The sequence below is a fragment of the Giraffa tippelskirchi genome, chromosome 8 (assembly GCF_054371585.1).
Source record: "Giraffa tippelskirchi isolate mGirTip1 chromosome 8, T2T-mGirTip1v1.2.pri, whole genome shotgun sequence".
Lineage (NCBI taxonomy): Eukaryota > Metazoa > Chordata > Mammalia > Artiodactyla > Giraffidae > Giraffa > Giraffa tippelskirchi.
In genome coordinates, this window is record NC_137282.1 from 107679179 (window position 1) to 107701621 (window position 22443).

At 40.5% G+C, this 22443-nt stretch overlaps 1 protein-coding gene and 1 long non-coding RNA gene across 5 annotated transcripts in view; one reads left to right on the forward strand and one right to left on the reverse strand.

Annotated features, from left to right (window-relative positions):
- LOC145516788 (uncharacterized) overlaps positions 1-22443 on the reverse strand; it is a 149189-nt gene that overhangs the window by 95342 nt on the left and 31404 nt on the right. The gene's annotated exons all lie outside the window — the stretch shown is intronic.
- Positions 4925-22443, forward strand: part of SLC30A5 (solute carrier family 30 member 5) — a 32146-nt gene continuing 14627 nt past the window's right edge. Inside the window, exons 1-5 of one of the 4 annotated variants that reach the window (XM_081518411.1) lie at positions 5507-5930; positions 9816-9885; positions 14098-14220; positions 18645-18711; positions 20102-20187. In XM_081518411.1, the coding sequence (XP_081374537.1) occupies positions 18658-18711; positions 20102-20187 (140 nt within the window). In that variant the 5' untranslated portion in view covers positions 5507-5930; positions 9816-9885; positions 14098-14220; positions 18645-18657. Of the gene's footprint in view, positions 5931-9815; positions 9886-14097; positions 14221-18644; positions 18712-20101; positions 20188-22443 lie in introns of all 4 variants that reach the window. The other 3 variants (XM_081518410.1, XM_081518412.1, XM_081518409.1) reach the window with 3 other exon arrangements.

Here is a 22443-nt window from a genome sequence, read left to right on the forward strand (position 1 = left end):
TAACTGTCCACTGAGAAGTCAAATCAGCAATGAGTGCCCCAGCAGCAACGCGATACCCAACACCTAGACCTTGGTCTTTGTTTTATTGAAGTATAGTGGATCTATAATATTGTGTTAATTACTATTGTAAAGTGACTCAGATATATAGATATACATATATTCTATTTTTGCATGCATGCTCAGTCGTGTCTGACTCTTTCCAACTCCATGGCCTGTAGTCCACCAAGCTCCTCTGTCCATGAGATTTCCCAGGCAAGAATACTGGAGTGGGTTCCCATTTCCTCTTCCAGGGTATCTTTCCAACCTAGGGATCAAACCTGGGTTGCCTGCATTGCAGGCGGATTCTTTACCACTGTGCCCCTTGGGAAACCCATATATTCTATATAGAGAGAATATATAAAATATACTTTTTTATATTCTTTTTCATTATCGTTTATTACAGGATTTTGAATACAGTTCTCTGTGCTGTACAGTAGGACCTTATGTTTATCCATTCTATATACACCACTTTGCATCTGCTAATCCCAAACTCCCAATCTATCCCTCTCCCTCCCTCATCCCCCCTGGCAACTACAAATGTATTCACTATGTGATTCTGTTTCTGTTTCACAGATAGGTTCATTTGTGTTGTATTTTAGGTTCCACATATAAGTGACATCATATGGTATTTATCTTTCTCTTTGGAATCACTTCACACCTTAGTTTCTTTTTTTGGCCATGACATATGGAATCTTAGTCACCCAGCCAAGGATGGAGCCTGTGCCCCCTGCAGAAGAAGCACTGACTCTATGGGACTGCCAGGGAAGTCCCATATAGACCTCAGTTTCTAAATACCACTCTCCTCAAGAGGAACCAGCGCTCCTTGGAGAAATGGTTAATTGCAGAGCTAAATTAGGGAAAGTATATAATAAATCTGGAACCTCTTATACCAGAAAATATGAAAATTCTGAAAGATTGATAGGAATATTTCAAAACTGTACAAAAACCAGTGGCTTAATTTGGGACAATTTAGCATCAAAAGAGTCATAGCAGTAGATTATAATCCATTTAATAAAACAGGCACCCAAGAACTTAATAATAGTAAGATAGATAAATACCTTGGGGGCGGTACAGGAAACTTTTACCTTACTGTAGAAGGTCAAATAATAAATATAGACAAGATGATGGAACAAATGATTAGCATGTAGAAAACTTTATAGTAAAAACTGTTTTGATCAAGGAACAAAAATGGATACTAATACAAATGACTGAAAGTGTGATCAGCAACAGAATTTTAACATGGTCTCAAAGTATCTCCAGACAAAACACTCATTCAGTAACATTACACTGAAAAATCTAGCAGATGTCTTCTTATCAAATGATAAAAGTTAACTTTTTACCAGTTAATGAGACAAATCAACATCATGTCCCTTCTGATGTAATGCAACAAGAGTAATACAGAATCACTTCTGTGCTGTTCCTGCCAAAAATGGATACCTAAAATCCAATCATGAGGAAACATCAGACAAATGCAAACTGACAGACATTCTGCAAAGTAATTGTCCCATTCACTTCAAAAATGTCAAGGTCATGAAAAAAAGGAGAGACCAGGAACTGTTCCAGATCAAATAAAACTAATGAGACATGACAATTAAATGCAATTCATGATCTTGGATGAATCTTGAACCTATAAAAGACTTTATTCAGAAAAAAAAAAACTGTAACATATTTCTCAAGAACCATTTTAGCTCCAGATGCCTCCATGAGGTTTACTGTGGCTTTTGCTGGCATGCACCACCTCTCAGCTTCTCCTTCTGCCCAGCTGTTTTCTTTCCCTCCCCTTTACAGTTGTTGGTCCCAAAAGCACTCCTTAAAAAGTATCTTGCACACTAAACTCCATCTCTCAGAGTCTGTTTCCTAGAGAAACTCAACCTGAAGCAAAAGGAATGAGTAGGATCTTAACAATCAAAGGTGGAGATGGGGTGCATTCTACACATGAAAACTGGTCTGAGAAATGTCTCATATTAGAAAATAAACAGCACAACTGATGACTGGGATCCTGAGAGTAGAGGGCAGCTTGATATGAGATAAAGCTGAAAAGACAGATTAGGGCAAGCCCATACAGGATGCTGTTGTCCATGCTAATGGTTTGAGTTTGTCTTAAACCCTGCGTGCTCCGTTGTGTCCAATTCTTTGAGACCTGTGGACTGTAGCCCGCCAGGCTCCTCTGTCCATGGGATTTTCCAGGCAAGAATACTGGAGTGGGTTGCCATTTCCTCCTCCAGGGGATCTTCCCGACCCAGGGATTGAACCCGAACCTGGGCCTCCTGCATTGGCAGGCAGATTCTTTACCACCGAGCTTGTGTTAAAAGTGACGGAAAGTCACAATGGATAGGAATCCGCCTGCCAATGCAGGGGACATCAGTTCCACCCCTGGTCCAGGAAGACCCCACATACCTCGGAGCAACTAAGCCCATGTGCCACAACTACTGAAGCTAGAGCCTACTAGCTAGAGCCTACTATCCCAGAACTCCTGTGCCTAGCGCCTGTGCTCCGCAACAAGAGAAGCCACTGCCATGAGAAGCCTGTGTACTACAACAAAGAGTAGCCCCCACTCACAGCAACCAGAGAGAGGATGCACAAAAAGCAACAAAGACACAGCACAGTCAAAAATAAATAAATAAAATCTGTAAGAAAAGAGTAATGGGAAGCCACTGGAAGGCTGGAGAGTAGAGTGGGGTGGGGCAGGCAGTGCATCATAAGATTTGCAACTGGAAGAGATTGTTATTACTGGGGCAGAATGTGGAAAACAAGACTGTAGAAAAGGAAGAGAGAGAACTTGGAAAGACTAGTAAGGAGGTTATTGTAGCGGTCTAAATAAAACACCATGGTCATTTAGACTAGACGGTGGCAATGAGGATGGAAAATTTTGGATTGATTCAAGAAATACTGAGAAGGTAAAAAATGACACAACTTCATGTTGGATACAGACCATAAGGAAGGGGAGGTGTTAAGGATGATACCTGAGTTTTTGGTTGCTAAACTAAGTAAATGGCGCCATTCAATGAGGGAGAAACATCAACAGAGGATCAGGTTTAGTGGAGAGATCATGAATTTGGGACAAAAAGAACATGAACTTCTGTTGACAACCAAATGTGGGGTTCTGGAAACCAAGGAAAGAATGTTTCCAGAAGAGGGAGAGATCAACTATGTTGAAAGTTATAGAGAGGTAAGGTAATATGTAGGTCAGAAATACCCATGAGAGAGCTGCTTCAAACGAATGGTGAACGTAGAAGCCAGGTTGGACTGGGCTGAGAAGTGAGTAGGAGGAAAGAAAAGAGAGTCGCTTTTCCTTCCGCTACAGGAAAAAAAAAAAAGAAAAAAAAAACAGGAAACATATCAGCCTAAAAGAAAAGTGTCCTAATTCTAATCAAATCAAATATCAACTGAATTCAAGCTCCGCTTGGGATAGAAATTAATCTTAATGTATACATGTCATTTTACCTAGTTCTCTGAACTCCAAAGGAATGGAATCAGCTCTAGAAAAACAAGCTAGCTAGTTGGTACCACTGCCATCTGGATTAGAAAATAACAATTCTGCAAAGAAATTGCTACAAGAAAAAAAATGCTACAAAAAGTCACTTCAAGAAAGTGAAGCAAGTCATTCTTTGTTCAGCTTTACCTGACCTACTCCACTCTGAGTCAATGACTATCACTTAACCCAGGTAAAAGATATGGATGTTTTTGTACAAATTCAATAAACAAACATCCTGAATTTAAAACCCAATTCACTGATGGAGTATTGTATCTTTGCTCTCTTTTTTGCCTCAAATGAGAAAATATGCATCCTTAGCTTTTAAAGTTCATGCCTTCCCCTTGCACCCTAGAGCCCATGCTATGCAACAAGAGAGGCCACTGCAATGAGAAGCCCGTTCACTGCAACTAGAGAACAGCCCCTGCTCTCCCCAATGAGAGACAAGCCTGTGCAGCAGTGAAGACCCAGCACAGCCATAAATAAACAAATAAATAAATAAATAAAAATTAAAAGTAAAGTTCACGCCTTCTTCTTTGTTCTACACTTAGGACGTATCTTCCCACAATGTTTTTCTCACATATCCAAAACTTAGGTTTCAGATCAGCTTCTATCCGTGAGTCTTTTCTGGTTACACCCATATCACACCTTTCTTGGGAACCCTTAGCATTTGCGCATTTAAGGTGTAATGTTGCCAACCAGGTCTTGCTCTCAAATTGCCAAGTATTTTCCACAATAGATTATGAAGTCCCATTGACTCCTCATTCTCTAAAAGGTTACCAAGACTCTATGTATCAATATATGCGAATTAAGTGGAACATTGTAAACTAGTCATAATTTACACTGCTCAAAAAAACCATTTTTATCTCCATATCCCAGTTCTCAAATTTCCCTATAAATAATAGCTAACATTTACTGATTACTGTATACCATTCACTGTTACAGACACCACGAATTAACACTTAAAATCCTCCCAACAACCCTATGATATAGATATTACTATTCTTGCTTTGCAGATAAGAAAACTGAGGTACAGAAAGGCCACGTGACACAGTAATTGGCAGAGTTGACATTCAAAGACAGACACTGAAGCCCACTTTCTTAACATTTTAGCAACAGAAAAATAACCCTAATAAAGCCTTGTCCTACCTGCCTAGGTTTACTGATGTGCCAGGATTAAGCAAAAAGTTTAAAAGCCAGAATTTAAAAGAAATTCTAGTCTATTAATATTTCATCATAAGTGGGGCATTTTCTGTCTCCTCTCTCCGCTGCAGAACTCGTTGTAGTTCTTACGACCCATAGATGGCGCTGCAGGGACAGGTATGTGCTCAGGCCTCATCAACGGGAGGGGCAGAGGGGAGGGGATGGCGAGTGTTGTGCAGTGCGCAGGCGCAGGACCGGCCCTCCAGCCCCGAGAGTGAGGGCTGCTGGGCCTGATGACGTGGCCTGGTGCCGTCTGCTCCGGTGAGCCTCCGGGAAAGTGGGCGCCACCGGAACTGCCCGTGGCCTAGTCCCGACGCACGCGTGCTTGTGAGCCGGGGACAGCGGCGGCGGTGGTCTGGCCTGCGGGGACCTGACGGGGCTGTTGCCATGGGGGAGTGACGCGCCCGCGCCCGCGCCCGCGCCCGGTGTTCCGCGGAGCGGAGAGACATGAGGAGACCCCGCCGCGGGGGTAGTGGCGGCGGCGGCTCCTGATCCCCGGGATGGAGGAGAAATACGGCGGGGACGTGCTAGCCGGCCACGGCGGTGGCGGCGGCGGCGGCGGCGGCCTCGGGCCGGTGGACGTGCCCAGCGCTCGGTAAGGGACCGATCGGGCTCCCGCTTCCGGAGCGCTCTCCCTCTGCGTCTGCCCGGCAGCTGCCCGGATCCTCCCCGATGCACGCGGGGCCCGGCGGCCGACAGCCCGGAACGCCCGCCTCGGTGCAGTCCGCGCTCCCGCGGCAGCTCTCATTGGCTCCGCCGTTCCTCGCTGCGGGATAAATGCTCTAGGACTCCGCCTGAGTTTCTGGTGTTCAGAGAGGTCCGTTAACCTTAGAACTGCTGGCCAGTTCACGTGAGAGGTTTTTCTGACCTGTCAGAAGAATTTCTGTTGGCTGTTCCTCCCTCAAATAGTAGTTTGGTGATACTTAACCTTTCTGACGTCTGCCTGCGTTCCTTTTAGAAGGGTCACCATCATCTCTTCAGGCAAGGAAATCAAAGTACAAACAGATGAACTTTGATGTTCAGTTATAACCCCCGCACATTAAGAATCCAGCCCGCCCTCTCGTTTTTCTTTTCCTTTCTTCTATTTTGTTTTATCATTAAATAAGAAATGCGTGCTCACTGTCAAAAAGTTCAAACAGTACAGAAATTCATAGAGTGAAAAGGAAAAATTCCGCTTTACCTCCCTCCGCATAATGTTCCCACGAACGCCAGAAAGGTAAGTCAGTACAGTGACCACTTTCCAGCTTGTCTTTCTGGACTTGCGCTAATTTCTGAGGTAATGTCGCAGGATACACGAAATACGGCTCAACAGTTTGAACCTGATTTTCACCGCCTTTATATTTAATAGGGTTAATGAAGTTAGGTATTTCTTGTTCTTGGATATCTCCTTTGAGACTGGAAGATTGTTTTGCTAAATTCTTTGGAACTGTATAAATAGCATGACTAATATAACTATTTTTCTGTGAAATGCTGAGCAACTTAAATCAGCTGCATTTTTTGTAGTACAAGTTTAATTATCTAATCTATTTTGAACAGCTCATTTTTGTAAAATAAAAACGTGGTGGTGGTGGTTTAGTCGCTAAGTCGTGTCCAACTCTTTTGCAACCCCATGGGCTGTAACCGGCGCCAGTCTCCTCTGTCCATGGGGTTTCCAGGGCAGAAATACTGTAGTGGGTTGCCAGTTCCTTCTCCAAAAGGTCTTCCTAACCCAGGGATCAAACCTGGGTCTCCAGCGTTGCAGGTGGATTCTTTACTGACTGAGCCACCAGGGAAGCTCAAAAAAAACATCATATCAAGTATTATTTACTGAGACTTGACAGCTAGATGCAATAGGCAGTTCTGGTGTAGATTTAATACTGGAGAAAATGTGGTAAAGGATAGTACTGGGTCAGTTGATAAAAGTGGACTGTAGATGATAGATTAGATAAAGTATATCCATGTTAAATTTCCTGTAGTTTATAACTCTGATTTCAGAAGAGAATGTTCTTGGGTTTAGGAATACAAGTAATTAGGGGTAGAAGAGCATAATATATGTAACTTACTCTTAAATAGTTCAGAAAAAAAAAGTTTGCACCTGCCAATGCAGGAAATGTGAGTTCAATCCCTGGTTGGGGAAGATCCCCTGGAGAAGGAAATGGCAACCCACTCCAGTATTCTTGCTTCCAAGGGCAGGAGGCCCAGGTCTGATCCCTAATCAGGGAACTAGGTCCCAGATGCCGTCAGGAAGATTGGAGATCCTGAGTGCCATAACAGAGACCTGGAGCAGCTAAATACATAAAAATAAATATTTTTTAAAAAACAGTTCATTACAGAATCAAATTCAAATCAGGACTGGTTGAATTTTTAATAGATTCCAGGTTGAAAGAATTTTTCTTTATATAGACTGAAAATCAAATTCTGATTATAATCTGCAACAAAAACTAATTGACAGATTCTTTGTGCATATTTTTATGCCTGAATTCACAAATACGAATTGTTTTACATGTTTCTATGTTGGCTTTAATAAATCCTCTTGGCAGGAAAGAGCAGAGGGTGATAGCCAACATTTGTTAAGCACTTCCTATGTTCCAGGGACTTTGCATGCAGCATTTCACTTAAGCCTTACAACATCACTGCAGACTCATCAGTTGTGTCCTTGTCTCACAGATCAGGAAACTGGGACATAGAAAAGTAATTTTTCTGAGGTCACACACCTAGTAACTGAACTGGAGTCAGTTCCCTCAAACTTAATTTTTTTTTTTTTCTTTAAGCTAGAAGCTTCCTTTTTATTCATTTATTTAGTTTTGGCTGTGCTGGGTCTTCTTTGCTGTGCGGACTTTTCTCTAGTTGCAGAGAGGAGGGGCTACTCCCTAGCTTCGGTGAGGGCTTATTGTGGTGGCTTCTCTTGTGGAGCTTGGGCTGCAGGGGGCACACGGGCTTCAGTAGTTGTGACTCCCTGGCTCTAGAGCACAGACTCGGTAGTTGCGGGGCAACCACTGAGTGAGTTGCTCAGTTAGTTGGTCCCCGGCATGTGGGATCTTCCCAGACCAGGGTTCAAACCTGTGTCTCCTGCATTAATTGATAATTGCAATAATTGATAATTATTGAATTGATTGATAATTATTGGATGAACCCATGTCTCCTGCACTGACTGATAATTATTGAATGTCTCCTGCATTGCAGGCAAATTCTTTACCACTGAGCCACCAGTGAAGCCCCCAAACTTCATTTACACTACCTTCTACATAGTAGACACTTAAATATTTATTGAATGAATCAAAATAGAATTACATACACTGATTCTGTCTTTTTAACTGGAGAACTGTGAGCTGCTACAGTGGGCAAAGCCCAAAAGGCAGATTTGAATCCAAACTCAGATTTCAGTAATTTCAGATTTGAAGAGTTTTTTTCTAACCCTTCACAGAAAATACCAGTGATACCTTTGATGAGGCTAGTTAATGGCAGATAATGATTTACAAGTCAGGAAGGTAGATTGGATCCCGATAAGTTGCCTGAAGGATCAGTGAGTAGCTCAGAAGCCACTGCCCCCATTTAAGAGCCTCCCTTCTTCACCCCTGAAAATTTCCTTCTTGGTATGTTTCCCTTTGCAACGTGAACTAGGGATTATGTGCTTATTATTAACAGTATATGGTTCCTTGGCCTTAGCTAGTGTTTTGTTGTTAGCCCCACAGGAAGACTTCATTAGTTGACACTTTAAAAATCAAAGTATCTACCTTTCAGCTAAATATTAAAATAGTTTTCCTAATTAATAATGACAACAAAAAATCTTTGATATATATTACATGAAAAATCACATTAAAATATCAAAATATGTGTACAGTGGTAAATACATGAATGTATCTAAAATATGTGCTGGTCCATACATGGAGATGCAAAGGAAGAGGTTTGGAAGGATGTCCCCAGTTGGGCACCTGTGAGCAGAAAATTAGGAATGGTTTTATTTAAAACATTGATAACAAGCAACTACTCAGGAATTACTTTCACAATCTGTTTGTTTTTTTTTTAAATTAAAAAGGAAAAGCATCCCTAGTGGCTCAGTGATAAAAATCTGCCTGCCAGTGCAGGGGACACAGGTTCAGTCCTGATCCAGAAAGATCTCACATGCTCCGGAGCAGCTAAGCCCTTGAGCCACAACTGTTGAGCCTGTACTCCAGAGCTGGGGAACCGCAAGCACTGAAGCCCACTCACCCTAGAGCCCAAGCTCCACAACGAGAGAAGCCACCGCAATGAGAAGCCCACACACCACAACTAGAGAGTAGCAAGTATTATAGGGACTCCCTGGTGGTCCAGTGGGTAAGAATCCACCTTGCAGGGCAGGGATGTGGGTTCAGTCCCAGGTTGGGGAACTAAGATCCTGCATGCCTGGGAGCAGCTAAGATGGTGGCACAACTGAAGAGTCCATGCGCTGCAACGAAAGATCCCTCGTGCTGAAACTTAAATGCGTGCAGCCAAATAGATATTTTCCAAAAGAAATACTATGTTTAATGTTCCAAATGACTGAATCTTGCCATTAAAGTGCCAAATTTTTAAGTTTTGTTAGCACTTTAAAGAAAAATTATTTAGAAATAATTTTACATATTCCCCCATCTTAAAACAAATCTATTAAGTATAGTTTACCTTTTTCTTGATGACAAGACTTGATTTGTATCTGACTGTTTGTGACTGCATGGACTATAGCCCATCAGGCTCCTTTGTCCATGGAATTTTTCAGGCAAGAACACTGGAGTGGGTTACCACTTACTGCTCCAGGGGATCTTCCCAGCCCAGGGATGGAACTCAAGTCTCTTGTGTCTCCTGCATTCTTTACCGTTGTGCCACCTGGAAAGCCCAGTTGCAGCACACAGACTCTCTAGTTGTGGCTCTTGGGCTTAGTTGTTCCACGGTATGTGGGATCTTAGTTCCCCTACCAGGGATCAAACCCACATTTTTTGATTGGGTTTATTTATTTTTTCTACTTAGTCTTTAATACACACCCACCTGAGACTCTGAAGACTACTTTTGTTTCCCTAGTTGCAATTAGTTGCTTCCACATCTATTCCTTTAGATCTCTGCTAATTAACCTGGGTTACATAAATACTTGTGTCTTGCCTGTCTTCTTTAGACCTCAAACTCCTTGAGGGGAGGGCCTCTATTACAAGTTTCTTGGATGGCACCCAGAAATGCATTTAATTGTAAGTAACCAAACTAAGAGAGCTTTAAACAAATATGGATATATTCTTCTCACATAAAAGAAGCCAGAGGCTGCCAGTATTGGTTCAGCACCTCCATAGTGCCATCTAGGAGCAGATTCTTGGCCTTTGCTCTCTGCCATTCCAAGTATGGCTCTCATATTCAGGCTTATCAAATGGATGACATTTTTTAAAGAAAGTTAAGATTTTGATAACATTTTTAAGATAAATTTTAGATAAAAGTCCTCCATTGAAATCAGAAAGAATGCAGAACTAGTTCCAGATGCATCAGGCCCTTTTATCAGGAGGTGGGAAGGCTGTTGTACCTGAAACCAACCTGTCAGACTGGTCTCATTAGACTCCAGTGACACCTGGCATGTAGTAAGTGAGCAGGGAATATTTGACAAATGGCTTCACAGCTCCCTGAGGGCTGTACAAGGCTCTTTGCTGACATCAGGGATTACCGGATTGCTGGGGGTTTTAATGTCTGTCTGTCTGTGTTTTCTGGTCTCTTGTTTTATTCCCCCCTGTCTTGTTGACAGTGTCGTTCTTTGTGTCCTTGCTTCTATCCTCCTGCCTTATATTTACATCTCGTTAAGAGCTGAAGGATGAAGCGCTTGAGGCTTTGAGCTTCCCTCTCTCTTTCCTCATTCTGAATTCATGCCTGGGTGGATGACAGCTTGAATTGCCAGAAGCTTGACTGCCAGTTATGTACTGTCTGTGCTATCTGTATTGCTATGCTAGACATTGCTGTATCACACAAATGTTAACAGTAGAGTTAGCATTCTTTCATTTAGGAAACATTTGCTGAGCAAATATTATGTAAGTCCCCTTGTTAAGAACTGAATAAACAGAAGAGTTCTAACTCAAACTAGTATTTTTATTGGCTGATTACAAATTGCTGCCATGATCATTAGCATTAATATAGTTAATTTACTTCAGTCTATCTGACTTTTTTCTCTAGCTTAAGTGAAGCTGCTCAGTCGTATATGACTCTTTGCAACCAGGTAGACTGTAGCCCGCAGGGCTCCTCTGTCCATGGGATTCTCTAGGCAAGAATCCTGGAGTGGGTTGCCATTTCCTTCTCCAGGGGATCTTCCCAACCCAGGGCAACCAGGTAGACTGTAGCCCGCAGGGCTCCTCTGTCCATGGGATTCTCTAGGCAAGAATCCTGGAGTGGGTTGCCATTTCCTTCTCCAAGGGATCTTCCCAACCCAGGGATCAAACCTGCGTGTGTCCTGCATTGCAGGCAGACTCTTTACCCTCTGAGCTACCAGGGAAGCCCTAGCTTACATAGAGAAAATCTACATTAATCTAGGGTTTTAGTATGCATTTTGATTGTAATATTTAATGATTTTACCCTTCGCGAGGGCCACTGTGAATGTATAATTGGAAACGGTTTAGAAGATGGGAATCCCCAAAGCCTTCTGGATGAACCTGGGTTTTCTGTGTGACCTAGGAAAAGAGCATGCTTAAGAGTCAAGGGCTGGGCCCTCGCTAAATAACTCTGTGGACTTCAACTTCCCAATCTGTGACAGGAGAGAAACTGGACTAGAGAATCTCCAAAGTGTTTTTCAGCTCTTAAATGTTAATGTTTTGTTTTTTCTAGCGCATGTACATTTACTTTCATACCTACATAATTGCTAGAAATGTGATGGATTTGTCATGTCGTTTTCAGCCAGTCTGCAAACAATCCCAAAACAAAATACACTCAGTTTTTTGTTGTTGTTATAGCCATAATTTTATTATTTTTTCCAATACTTTTTCTCATTGAGATATAAATTACTGTAAAATGCGTAGATTTTAAAGGTACCAGTTTGCATTTTTCGCAAATGCATATTCATCTTTCAGCACAATCAAGCTGTAGGCCGTTTTTATCACCCAAGAGAATCTGCTTGATCTTTTAAACAGAAATTTCAATATTTATACTATCCTATAGGTAGATTAAGTAGGAACCTCTGTGCTTTAGGATTTGAGTTACATCATTCTGCATAACGTTTTTATTAGCTTCTTGGTGATAATTATCACATTGCTAAAATTCCCAAATGGCACCATTAAAAGGTCCCGCAGATTATGTTCATGAAAAGAAAAACCATTTTGTTCTAAATCTGATTTTCTTTAATGTTATTTGGTCTAAAACAGAAAATGAGCTGTCAGATGGTGAAGATGGTAGAATTGTTGAGATTCATTCTTTCAAGGACTGAAATTTATTTTCACAGTTGCATTAAAACTTCCAAAAGTATATATTTTGATGTCTTCTTAAGCAGATTACTGTTTGTTGATTTAGTGCCATGAGACTTAATGATTCACACTCAATGATTTTTTTATACCATCCTATGTACATTGGTATCATTGCAAATCAAACTGTTTTAGCACTACTATTTGAATGACTAAGGTTTCCTTTAAACTTCTATGTCTGCTTTTTTTGTATTTTTCTCCCATGGGTAGAGACTTCTTCGTCTGCTGAGCTGATGTGCTTGCACATCCCCTGTACCTCCTTTTTAATGTATTAACTCCTGTGAGATGTAAACTTTGCACGTAGTCTCCTGGGTGACTTGTGAAGATGATCTGTTAGAATTTCTAAAATTTTTATCTCATTCTTTTTCATTTCTAATTTGTCTGTGTTTTATAACATAAAATATAGTAATATCAATGTAGTAGTACATGTTTGCAATATCCAGATAAATAATGGGTTTGAGGTGCTTTTTTTTTTTTAATACTAGAGGTATATGATCAAAGAAGGTTCAGTTCAGTTTAGCTGCTAAGTTGTGTCCGACTCTTTGCGACCCCATGAACCACAGCACACCAGGCTTCCCTGTCCATCACCAACTCCCAGAGTTTACTGAAACTCATGTCCATTGAGTCGGTGATGCCATCCATCCATCTCATCCTCTGTCGTCCCCTTCTCCTCCCGCCTTCAATCTTTCCCAGCATCAGGGTCTTTTCAAATGAGTCAGCTCTTCTACTAAGCTGGAAGACAGATAATTTCTCCACTGTTTTCTGATTGCTCTTTCAGGAGTTCCTTTTTCCTTTCTTTTTGTGGCAGCACCAGGTTTTCATGGATGCACTGTTCTTTCTTGTCCGAGAATATGTAGTTTTTTGATGTTCTCTACTAGTCCCTGTGCTCTCTACATCTTTTAAATTTCTTTGTTATTTTAGTTTGGTTTCTCATTATAGACTTATCGTAAAGGATTGATTATCCAGATTTGGCTTTTCATATTTGAGTGAGGCCTAAAAAGCTACTTAGAAGACTTGTGTAGGGCTTGTCGCCTGGTGAAGGGTTCTCCTGCTGGGAGATTGAAGTCTGACAGTTAGGATGTTAGAGCTAAATGAAGGAAGGCAGGTGTGTTGAGGTAAAGAAGGGAAACTCCCTTTTATTCTCTGTGGTTTTAGTCCAACACCTCATCCTTCTTTTTCCATTTGCCTTTTGTCCAGACCTTTCCAGAGGCTAAACTTCACTTGTTCTGTCCTCATTGAGGGAAAATGTTTGCCTGGCTGTGCTGGGTGGCAGCCTGGAGACCTAACTACTTGGCACATTTCTAATGTGTGTGTGTGTGTGTGTGTGTGTTAGTCACTTAGTTGTCCCCAACTCTTTGCAGCCCCATGGACTATAAACCCCAAGGCTCCTCTGTCCATGGGATTCTCCAGGCAAGAATACTGGAGTGGGTTTCCATTCCCTTCTCCACACCCTTTCTGAGGTACTTCAGATTCCTAAGCCTTTTCAAGACTGTAGGTCAGGTCACTTGACTTGAGCTATGGCCACTGCAGCCATTTAACGAAGCAGAGGAGAGGAAGACTTCAGGCATTTACCATCCTCTCCCTTCCTGTATTATGGTCTCATTTCATGACAGAGTTTGGTTTCTGCTTTTATTCTCTGTATTTGTTTGGAGTAATTCTTTTAAAAGTGCATTATAAAGTAGTCAAGGTGACTCAGTTAATCAAAAAACGTTTATTTTTAGTTTGGCCTTTTTTTTTTAATAGACTATACCTGTACATAATACATTCATGTACATTGAAAAGAATCTGAAAGTATATATACCAGTGTTAGTAGTAGTTATCACATGGGGGGTGAGTTGAGTTTTTGTTTGTTTCATTTTTTTGTTTATATTTATGGTTTTCATAATGACCTTTATTACTTGTATAATAAGAAAAAGATTTCAGAGTTCCTTGTGATTCATTGATAACTGCAACTTGTTTCTGTTTTTTATTTTTCAGATTAACGAAATATATTGTGTTACTATGTTTCACTAAATTTTTGAAGGCTGTTGGACTTTTTGAATCATATGATCTCCTAAAAGTAGTTCACATTGTTCAGTTCATTTTTATATTAAAACTTGGGTGAGTGTGTGCAGTTCTTTCCTTAATGTTTTTTAATGTCTTTGAAAAGTCTTGTGTTAACTGAGTATCTTTAGGAAGTTTTACATAAAGTATTTTGTGCATTTTATTACTCCTGACAAGTATTTTTATATATATATATATATATATATTTTTTTTTTTTTTTTTAAAGATAGACTACCTAAGGTTAGAGATAACAGACTGGATTTAAAAAAAAAAAAGAATTGTCACACTCTATTAGCTTGCCAAAACATCAACTTTTACTTTAGTTTGTGTTAATGTGTGAAGAGATACCCCATGTCCAAGGTAAGAGAAACCCCAGTAAGAGAGTAGGCGCTGAGAGAGGGCATCAGAGGGCAGACAGACTGAAACCACAATCACAGAAAACTAGCCAATCTGATCACATGGACCACAGCCTTGTCTAACTCAGTGAAACTAAGCCATGCTGTATAGGGCCACTCAAGACAGACGGATCACGGTGGAGAGTTCTGACAAAACATGGTCCACTGGAGAAGGGAATGGCAAACCATGGCAGTATTCTTGGCTTGAGAATCCCATGAACAGTATGAAAAGGCAAAAAGATAGGACACTGAAAGATGAACTCCCCAGATCAGTAGGTGCCCAGTATGCTACTGTAGATCAGTGGAGAAATAACTCTAGAAAGAATGAAGAGACAGAGCCAAAGCAAAAACAGCACCCAGTTGTGCATGTGACTGGTGGTAGAAGTAAGGTCCGATGCTATAAAGAGCAATATTGCATAGGAACCTAGAATGTTAGGTCCATGAATCAAGGCAAATTGGAAGTGGTCAAACAGGAGATGGCAAGAGTGAACATCAACATTTTAGGAATCAGCGAACTAAAATGGACTGGAGTGGGTGAATTTAACTCAGATGACCATTGTAATATCTACTACTGTGGGCAGGAATCCCTTAGAAGAAATGGAGCAGCCATCATAGTCAACAAAAGAGTCCAAAATGCAGTACTTGGATGCAATCTCAAAAACAACAGAAGGATCTCTTGTTTATTTCCAAGGCAAACCATTCAATATCACGGTAATCCAAATCTATGCCCCAACCAGTAACGCTGAAGAGGCTGAAGTTGAACAGTTCTATGAAGACCTACAAGACCTTCTAGAACTAACACCCCAAAAAGATGTCCTTTTCATTATAGGGGACTGGAATGCAAAAGTAGGAAGTCAAGAAACACCTGGAGTAACAGGCAAATTTGGCCTTGGAGTACAGAATGAAGCAGGGCAAAGGCTAATAGAGTTTTGCCACGAGAACGCACTGGTCATAGCAAACACCCTTTTCCAGCAACACAAGAGAAGCCTCTACACATGGACATCACCAGATAGTCAACACTGAAATCAGATTGATTATATTCTTTGCAGCCAAAGATGGAGAAGCTCTATACAGTCAGCAAAAAACAAGACTGGAAGCTGACTGGCTCAAAGTAGGGAAAACCACTAGACCATTCAGGTATGACCTAAATCAAATCCCTTATGATTATACAGTGGAAGTGACAAATAGATTTAAGGGACTAGATCTGATCGAGTGCCTGAAGAACTATGGACCGACATTCGTGACATTGTACAGGAGACAGGGAACAAGACCATCCCCAAGAAAAAGAAATGCGAAAAAGCAAAATGGCTGTCTGAGGAGGCCTTACAAATAGCTGTGATAAGCAAAGGAGAAAAGGAAAGATATACCCATTTGAATGCAGAGTTCCAAAAGATAGCAGGGAGAGATAAGAAAGCCTTCCTCAGTGATCAGTGCAAAGAAATAGAGGAAAATAATAGAATAGGAAAGACTAGAGATCTCTTCAAGAAAATTAGAGCTACCAAGGGAACGTTTCATGCAGAGATGGGCTCAATAAAGGACAGAAATGGTATGGACCTAACAGAAGTAGAAGATATTAAGAAGAAGTGGCAAGAATACACAGAAGAACTATACAAAAAAGATCTTCACAACCCAGATAATCATGATGGTGTGATCACTCACTTACCTAGAGCCAGACATCCTGGAATGTGAAGTCAAGTGGGCCTTAGGAAGCATCACAAAGCTAGTGGAGGTGATGGAATTCCAGTTGAGCTATTTCAAATCCTAAAAGATGATGCTGTGAAAGTGCTGCACTCAATATGCCAGCAAATTTGGAAAACTCAGCAGTGGCCATGGGACTGGAAAAGGTTAGTTTTCATTCCAATCCCTAAGAAAGGCAATGCCAAAGAATGCTCAAACTACTGCACAATTGTGCTCATCTCACACGCTAGCAAAGTAACGCTCAAAATTCTCCAAGCCAGGCTTCAGCAATATGTGAACCGTGAACTTCCAGATGTTCAAGCTGGAGTTAGAAAAGGCAGAGGAACCAGAGATCAAATTGCTAACATCCAATGGATCATCAAAAAAGCAAGAGAGTTCCAGAAAAGCATGTATTTCTGCTTTACTGACTATGCCAAAGCCTTTGACTGTGTGGATCACAATAAACTGTGGAAAATTCTGAAAGAGATGGGAATACCAGAACACCTGACCTGCCCCTTGAGAAACCTGTATGCGGGTCAGGAAGCAACAGTTAGAACTGGACATGGAACAACAGATTGGTTCCAGATAGGAAAAGGAGTACATCAAGGCTGTATATTGTCACCCTTCTTTTTTTAACTTATATGCAGAGTACATCATGAGAAATGCTGGGCTGGAGCAAGCACAAGCTGGAATCAATATTGCCAGGAGAAATATCAATAACCTCAGATATGCAGATGACACCACCCTTATGGCAGAAAGTGAAGACAACTAAAAAGCCTCTTGATGAAAGTGAAAGAGGAGAGTGAAAAAGTTGGCTTAAAGCTCAACATTCAGAAAACTAAGATCATGGCATCCGGTCCCATCAGTTCATGGCAAATAGATAGGGAAACAGCGTCAGACTTTATTTTGGAGGGCTCCAAAATCACTGCAGATGGTGACTGCAGCCATGAAATTAAAAGACACTCCTTGGGAGGAAAGTTATGGCCAACCTAGATAGCATATTAAAAAGCAGAGACATTACTTTGTCAACAAAGGTCCATTTTGCAAAAACCTTGATGCTGGGAAAGATTGAGGACAGGAGGAAAAGGGGATCACGGAGGATGAGATGGGTGGGTGGCATCACCAACTCAATGGACATGAGTTTAGGTAAACTCCGGGAGTTGGTGATGGACAGGGAGGCCTGGCGTGGTGCAGTCCATGGGGTCACAAAGAGTCAGACACGACAGCAACTGAACTGAACTGAATTGAATGCAGTTTTTGCAAATTTAATGTCTGGCTTAATAGAACACAGCTGGATTCCCACATCTGAGTCAGCATTCAGTCGGTTGCAGTATCCCACGTGAAATAGCCTCTGGAAAGCTCTACTGTACAGCCCTGAGAGAGTAACAATGAAAAGAGTAAATAGTATCTAAATACTTCTTTAAAAATAGTTTGACCTCACAGCTCCCTAAAAGGGCCTCAGGGGCCCTAGGTATTCCCAGACCATCCTACTGGGGTAGTCTAACCTTCCAGCTGGCATGGAATGTCACCTGAGCCTTGTCTGGGCACAGATGTTCCTCATTTTCCAAGTTGAACCACACTGGTCTGTGGTCGCTATATTTCCCTTCCTAATATAGGGTATGCTTGAAAAGAAAGTGAAAGTGTTAGTCACTCAGTCATGTCTGACTCTGCAGCCTCATGGACTGCAGCCCGCCAGGCTCCTCCGTCCATGGGATTTTCCAGGCAAGAACACTGGAGTGGGTTGCCATTTCCTTCTCCAGAGGATCTTCCTGACCCAGCAGTCTAACCTGGGTCTCCTGCATTGCAGGCAGACTCCTTACTATCTGAGCCACCAGGGAAGGGCCTACTTACAGTATACGTTTTACATTATTCTGCATGTAGTAAGAAAATCTCTCTAAAAGTTCTCAGGACCTTGGGACTGATGGTGACCAACCTCTGTATTAATAAGAGTCTGTTAACACTCCTGGCAGTGTAATTTTAGTAATAATGAAAAGTGATTCTTGACTAGGAAATTTTAAGCACCAGTTATATGTATTTTTATAGAACTATTTTGGGTATGTGAAAGGTAGGGTATATAATTAGTACTTCGATCATTTCTATTTCAAGATTTGTTATTACTGAATTTTTGAGAAGGTAGGAATTTTTTCTTTGGTATTTCAGAGTGTAAAAAAATATCGAGAGTTCTTTTGTGGCTTGTAAACTGGGTTTTGAAGGCCATTACAAAAGAAAGAAGAGTTCCCAAAACGTCATGGTGGAAGCCTAATTAAAATAAGTGTTGTTCTCTAGTATAATTTCTTTAGAGACTAACATACCCTTCAAGTTCTATTATATTTAAGTGTCTTTACTTAAAACCATACCTTGTATATAAGATTAATTAATATTAATTTGTTAATATTTCAATATTCACAGGACTGCATTTTTTATGGTTTTGTTTCAAAAGCCTTTTTCTTCTGGGAAAAGTATTACCAAACGCCAGGTAAGTCTTTTGCAGAATCCTTTTGTCCTAGCAATAGACCAGGAGGCAGTGTTCTTTCCTTGATCAGGGTTACTTACTGAATGATTTTAGGTGCACAGCAGAACATTTCTAGAGTTAACTTGCTCTTGACTTAGCTTTTCAGAACTGAGGCTTTAAGAGTAAGCTACAAAGTGCTAAGATAATGGAGTATTTAAAAATGTAGTATAGAGTAGAAAATGTCTCAAGCATGCATATAATTATTTTCTTTAATACATGATCCATATTTTGAAAAGATTCACAAATCAGGCATGTAGACATGTCCACAAGACTATGATAGGTGTCACTGGGGAACAGGTGAAGCATAAGGGTTAAAAAACAAGGCACCTGGAGTCAGACAGATTCATGGCTGTTCTAGTTACTAACTTACTTAAAGTAAGTTACTTAATTTCTTTACCTTCAGTTTTTCACCTGAAAATGGAGATGATAATGCTTTCCTCATGAAGCTATGAGGAATAAATAGATTAATACATGTAAAGTTCTTTAAATACTGCTGGACATGTTGTGAGTGCTGAGTCACTTTAGACTCTCTGCAACCCGCCAGGCTCCTCTGTCCATGGGGATTCTCCAGGGAAGAATACTGGAGTGGGTTGCCATGCCCTCCTCCAGGGGATCTTCCAAACCCAGGGATCAAGCCTGCATTTCTTACGTCTCCTGCATTGGCAGGCGGGTTCTTTACCACTAGTGCCACCTGGGAAAACCCAAGTAGTGAGTATGCAATGCATACTAGCTGTCTGCCTCATCATCATTATTATTTTCTTTAAGCATCTGAGGTTCAGGATCTATACCCAGAAATGTCCTACGTTCTGCATAATCATCTCACATTATCACCTCTTTGGACAGCATTTACACCCTACTACATGTTTGCTTTATGCCACAACTTAGAAACCTGTGCTGTGATTTTTTATTAGAAAGAAATTTAAGTTCCTCTGTTTTAGAGACCAAGAACATTTTTTAAAACAGGATTAATTTTTAAACCCCATCTTAACTTTTCCCCCTCTCTTTTCAAATAATTGGAGAATTGACTATTCCTGCTGGAAGAATTTAAAGACAAACGTTTTATGTTCCTGGCAAACTGGTGAGAACTAATGTAGAAAATGGAGAAAATTGTACTCTATAGAAAAAGATTTCAGGATCTAGCACCAGAGAAGAATATAGAAAATGGAAAACAGAGTAGTATCTTGCAAATCTAGATTTAGTCAAGACATCTTAATAACTTCTGCTTAATTTCAAAATTCGTAATTATTTGGCTTTTAAAATATTTGTGTTACCATGATCTTCCCCTATGTGTTTTGTTTAAGATTTTGAGATATTTGGCTAAACATGACTGAAATTTTTTTGTTTCCATTTTTAGTGGATCAAAATATTTAAACATGCAATTGCTGGGTGTATCATTTCACTCTTGTGGTTTTTTGGCCTCACACTTTGTGGACCACTAAGGTAAATAGAAATGCATGTTTTGAGTGTTTTTATTTCTTCATTTTGAATATTAGTTTTTTGCCATTATGTTTTATGTCAAATATTTTTGTCAGTTATATACAAATGCTTCTTTCACTTTGATAGCATTGGGTACAACTAAGTGAGCATACATATATACTGAGGACCTGTTTAGTCTGTGGTTCTTTGTTGAATAGTATTAATGTATGTTCATGATCTGTCATAGATATTTTACTAGAGTCCACCAGTTTCAGAAAAATTTTAGCATAAATGGCTTTTTGTTATTCATTATGTCCCTTTTAGCAGCTGATTTTAGAAATGAAAAGTCTAAAATGGTAAATAAAATCAGCCAATAAGGAGGAGAGCAAAATCTTTTAAAAATGCTCCCTCCCCCAACTCTGAAAGTCCTCTAGTACCCACAGAAAATGTGTGAAAGGTATGGTTATAAAAAAATGGCTTGGAAATAGTGTGCCAGTCATCAGATTTAAGATGAGGTAACTCTCATTTCATATTCCCCTAAGTCTATATAGATTCTTTTACGTAAATTGGTCAGTTCAGGGGGCAAAATGCTTTAGGGCCACTTCATTTAATGAGAATTATGACAGGTGCAACTGTGTATAAGTCTTAATGTTTCTCTGTCTCAAAATTATAAGAAAAAGTACCTTGCCGTTGATGAGGGGGGAATATGGGGACAAGAAGTAAGGGGTAAGCTGGCGGGTATTCTAAAGAAATTCACTCAGGGTGATGAAGTAGACAGAGTAGAAAGTGATTAGTGGGAAATGCTTTGTGAAAAGGCTTTTCTCCTCTCCCAGCGGATAAACGAGCCCTGGGTTTGTCTCCCTTTAGCTTGTTTACCCTGTACTTTTCCAAAGAGGAATATATAGAATTCCAGTGTCGCATCCCTGTCCGTGACAGCAGTAGGATCCTGGAGTGCTGGGAAAGCTGGCTGGAATTTCTCAGCTTGGGGAAAGCCTTTTCAGTTTATGCTTAAACATGACTGAATGATAATTTCTTACTCCTGAAGTGATCCTTTGGTCTGTTTGTTACTAAGTCACCATCACTGAGTGTTAGGGAAGGAAGGGGGAAAGCTGTTAATTTCTTATTTGGCTCCTCGTTCAGTCATCTGTTTCTGCCCGTACAACCCTCGGTACCACCAGCTCCTCTGCCACGCTGCCCCTGTCGTTCTTTTACTAAAACCGTCATTCAGCTTCTCGATCGTAGACTTCTTTGTTGTTTCATAGCCTGTCTTACTTCAAGTTACTGTCATTCTGCTGATATATTTTTTTAAATTGTAATTTCCCAAATGTTAACTAAAATAATCACTGCCATGTTTTCATTACTGATTTTTGAGTAAAGAGGAAAGATGAAAATTTTCTTAATGAGAAGCTCAAGATCTGTTACCATGTAGATCCTATAAGCTCCTTCAGCTGGCAATAATTTTTTAATATTTCATGCATATAAAACAGTAAATCTAAATAAATATGAACATTCATGTGTCCCCCAAATAAAACCTTATCAGCTCCTCTGGTGCCTTATGAATCCCCCTCCTGATTAAATCCCTGTCTCTGGCTGCCATTGGATGTAACCAGTATTTCTTTTTTGCAAGTTTTTTACTTGATATGAATAGAATTACATTGCATGTACTTCTGTGCAGCATACTTTTTACATTCAGTGTTATGTTTGAGATTTGCCCCTTTTGATGCATGTAGTGTGTGTATATATCTACGTATGTATATATAGTTCTTTCAGTTTTATGTTAGTTTTTTGAAATATAATTCATATACCATAAAATTTGCTCTTTTTGTCATAGTCCATTTGGGCTGCTGTAACAAAAATACCATGGGCTGGGTGACTTTTAAAAAAAATCCACATTTGTTTCTTATTCTGGAGGCCAGGAAGGCCAGGATCAAGGTACAGGTGATTCGATGTGTGATGAGAGACCTCTTCCTGGTTTATAGAAAACCGTCTTGTTTCTTCACTGTAAGCTGACATAGCAGAAGGGGCAAAGGAGCTCCCTTTGGTCTCTTTTATAAAGCCTTTAATCTCATTTATGAGGGTTTCACCCTCATAACCTTGAGCACCTCTCAGAGGTGTTCCTTACCTCCTAATACCATTGCGTTGGGGATTGAGTTTCACCTTGGGGCAGGGAGGGGGACACAAACATTCAGTCTGCAGCACTGCTAAAGTATACAGTTCTGTATTTCTTAGAATTTGTGTATATTCGTAGAATTTCCTTCATTTTTACCACCGTATAATAGT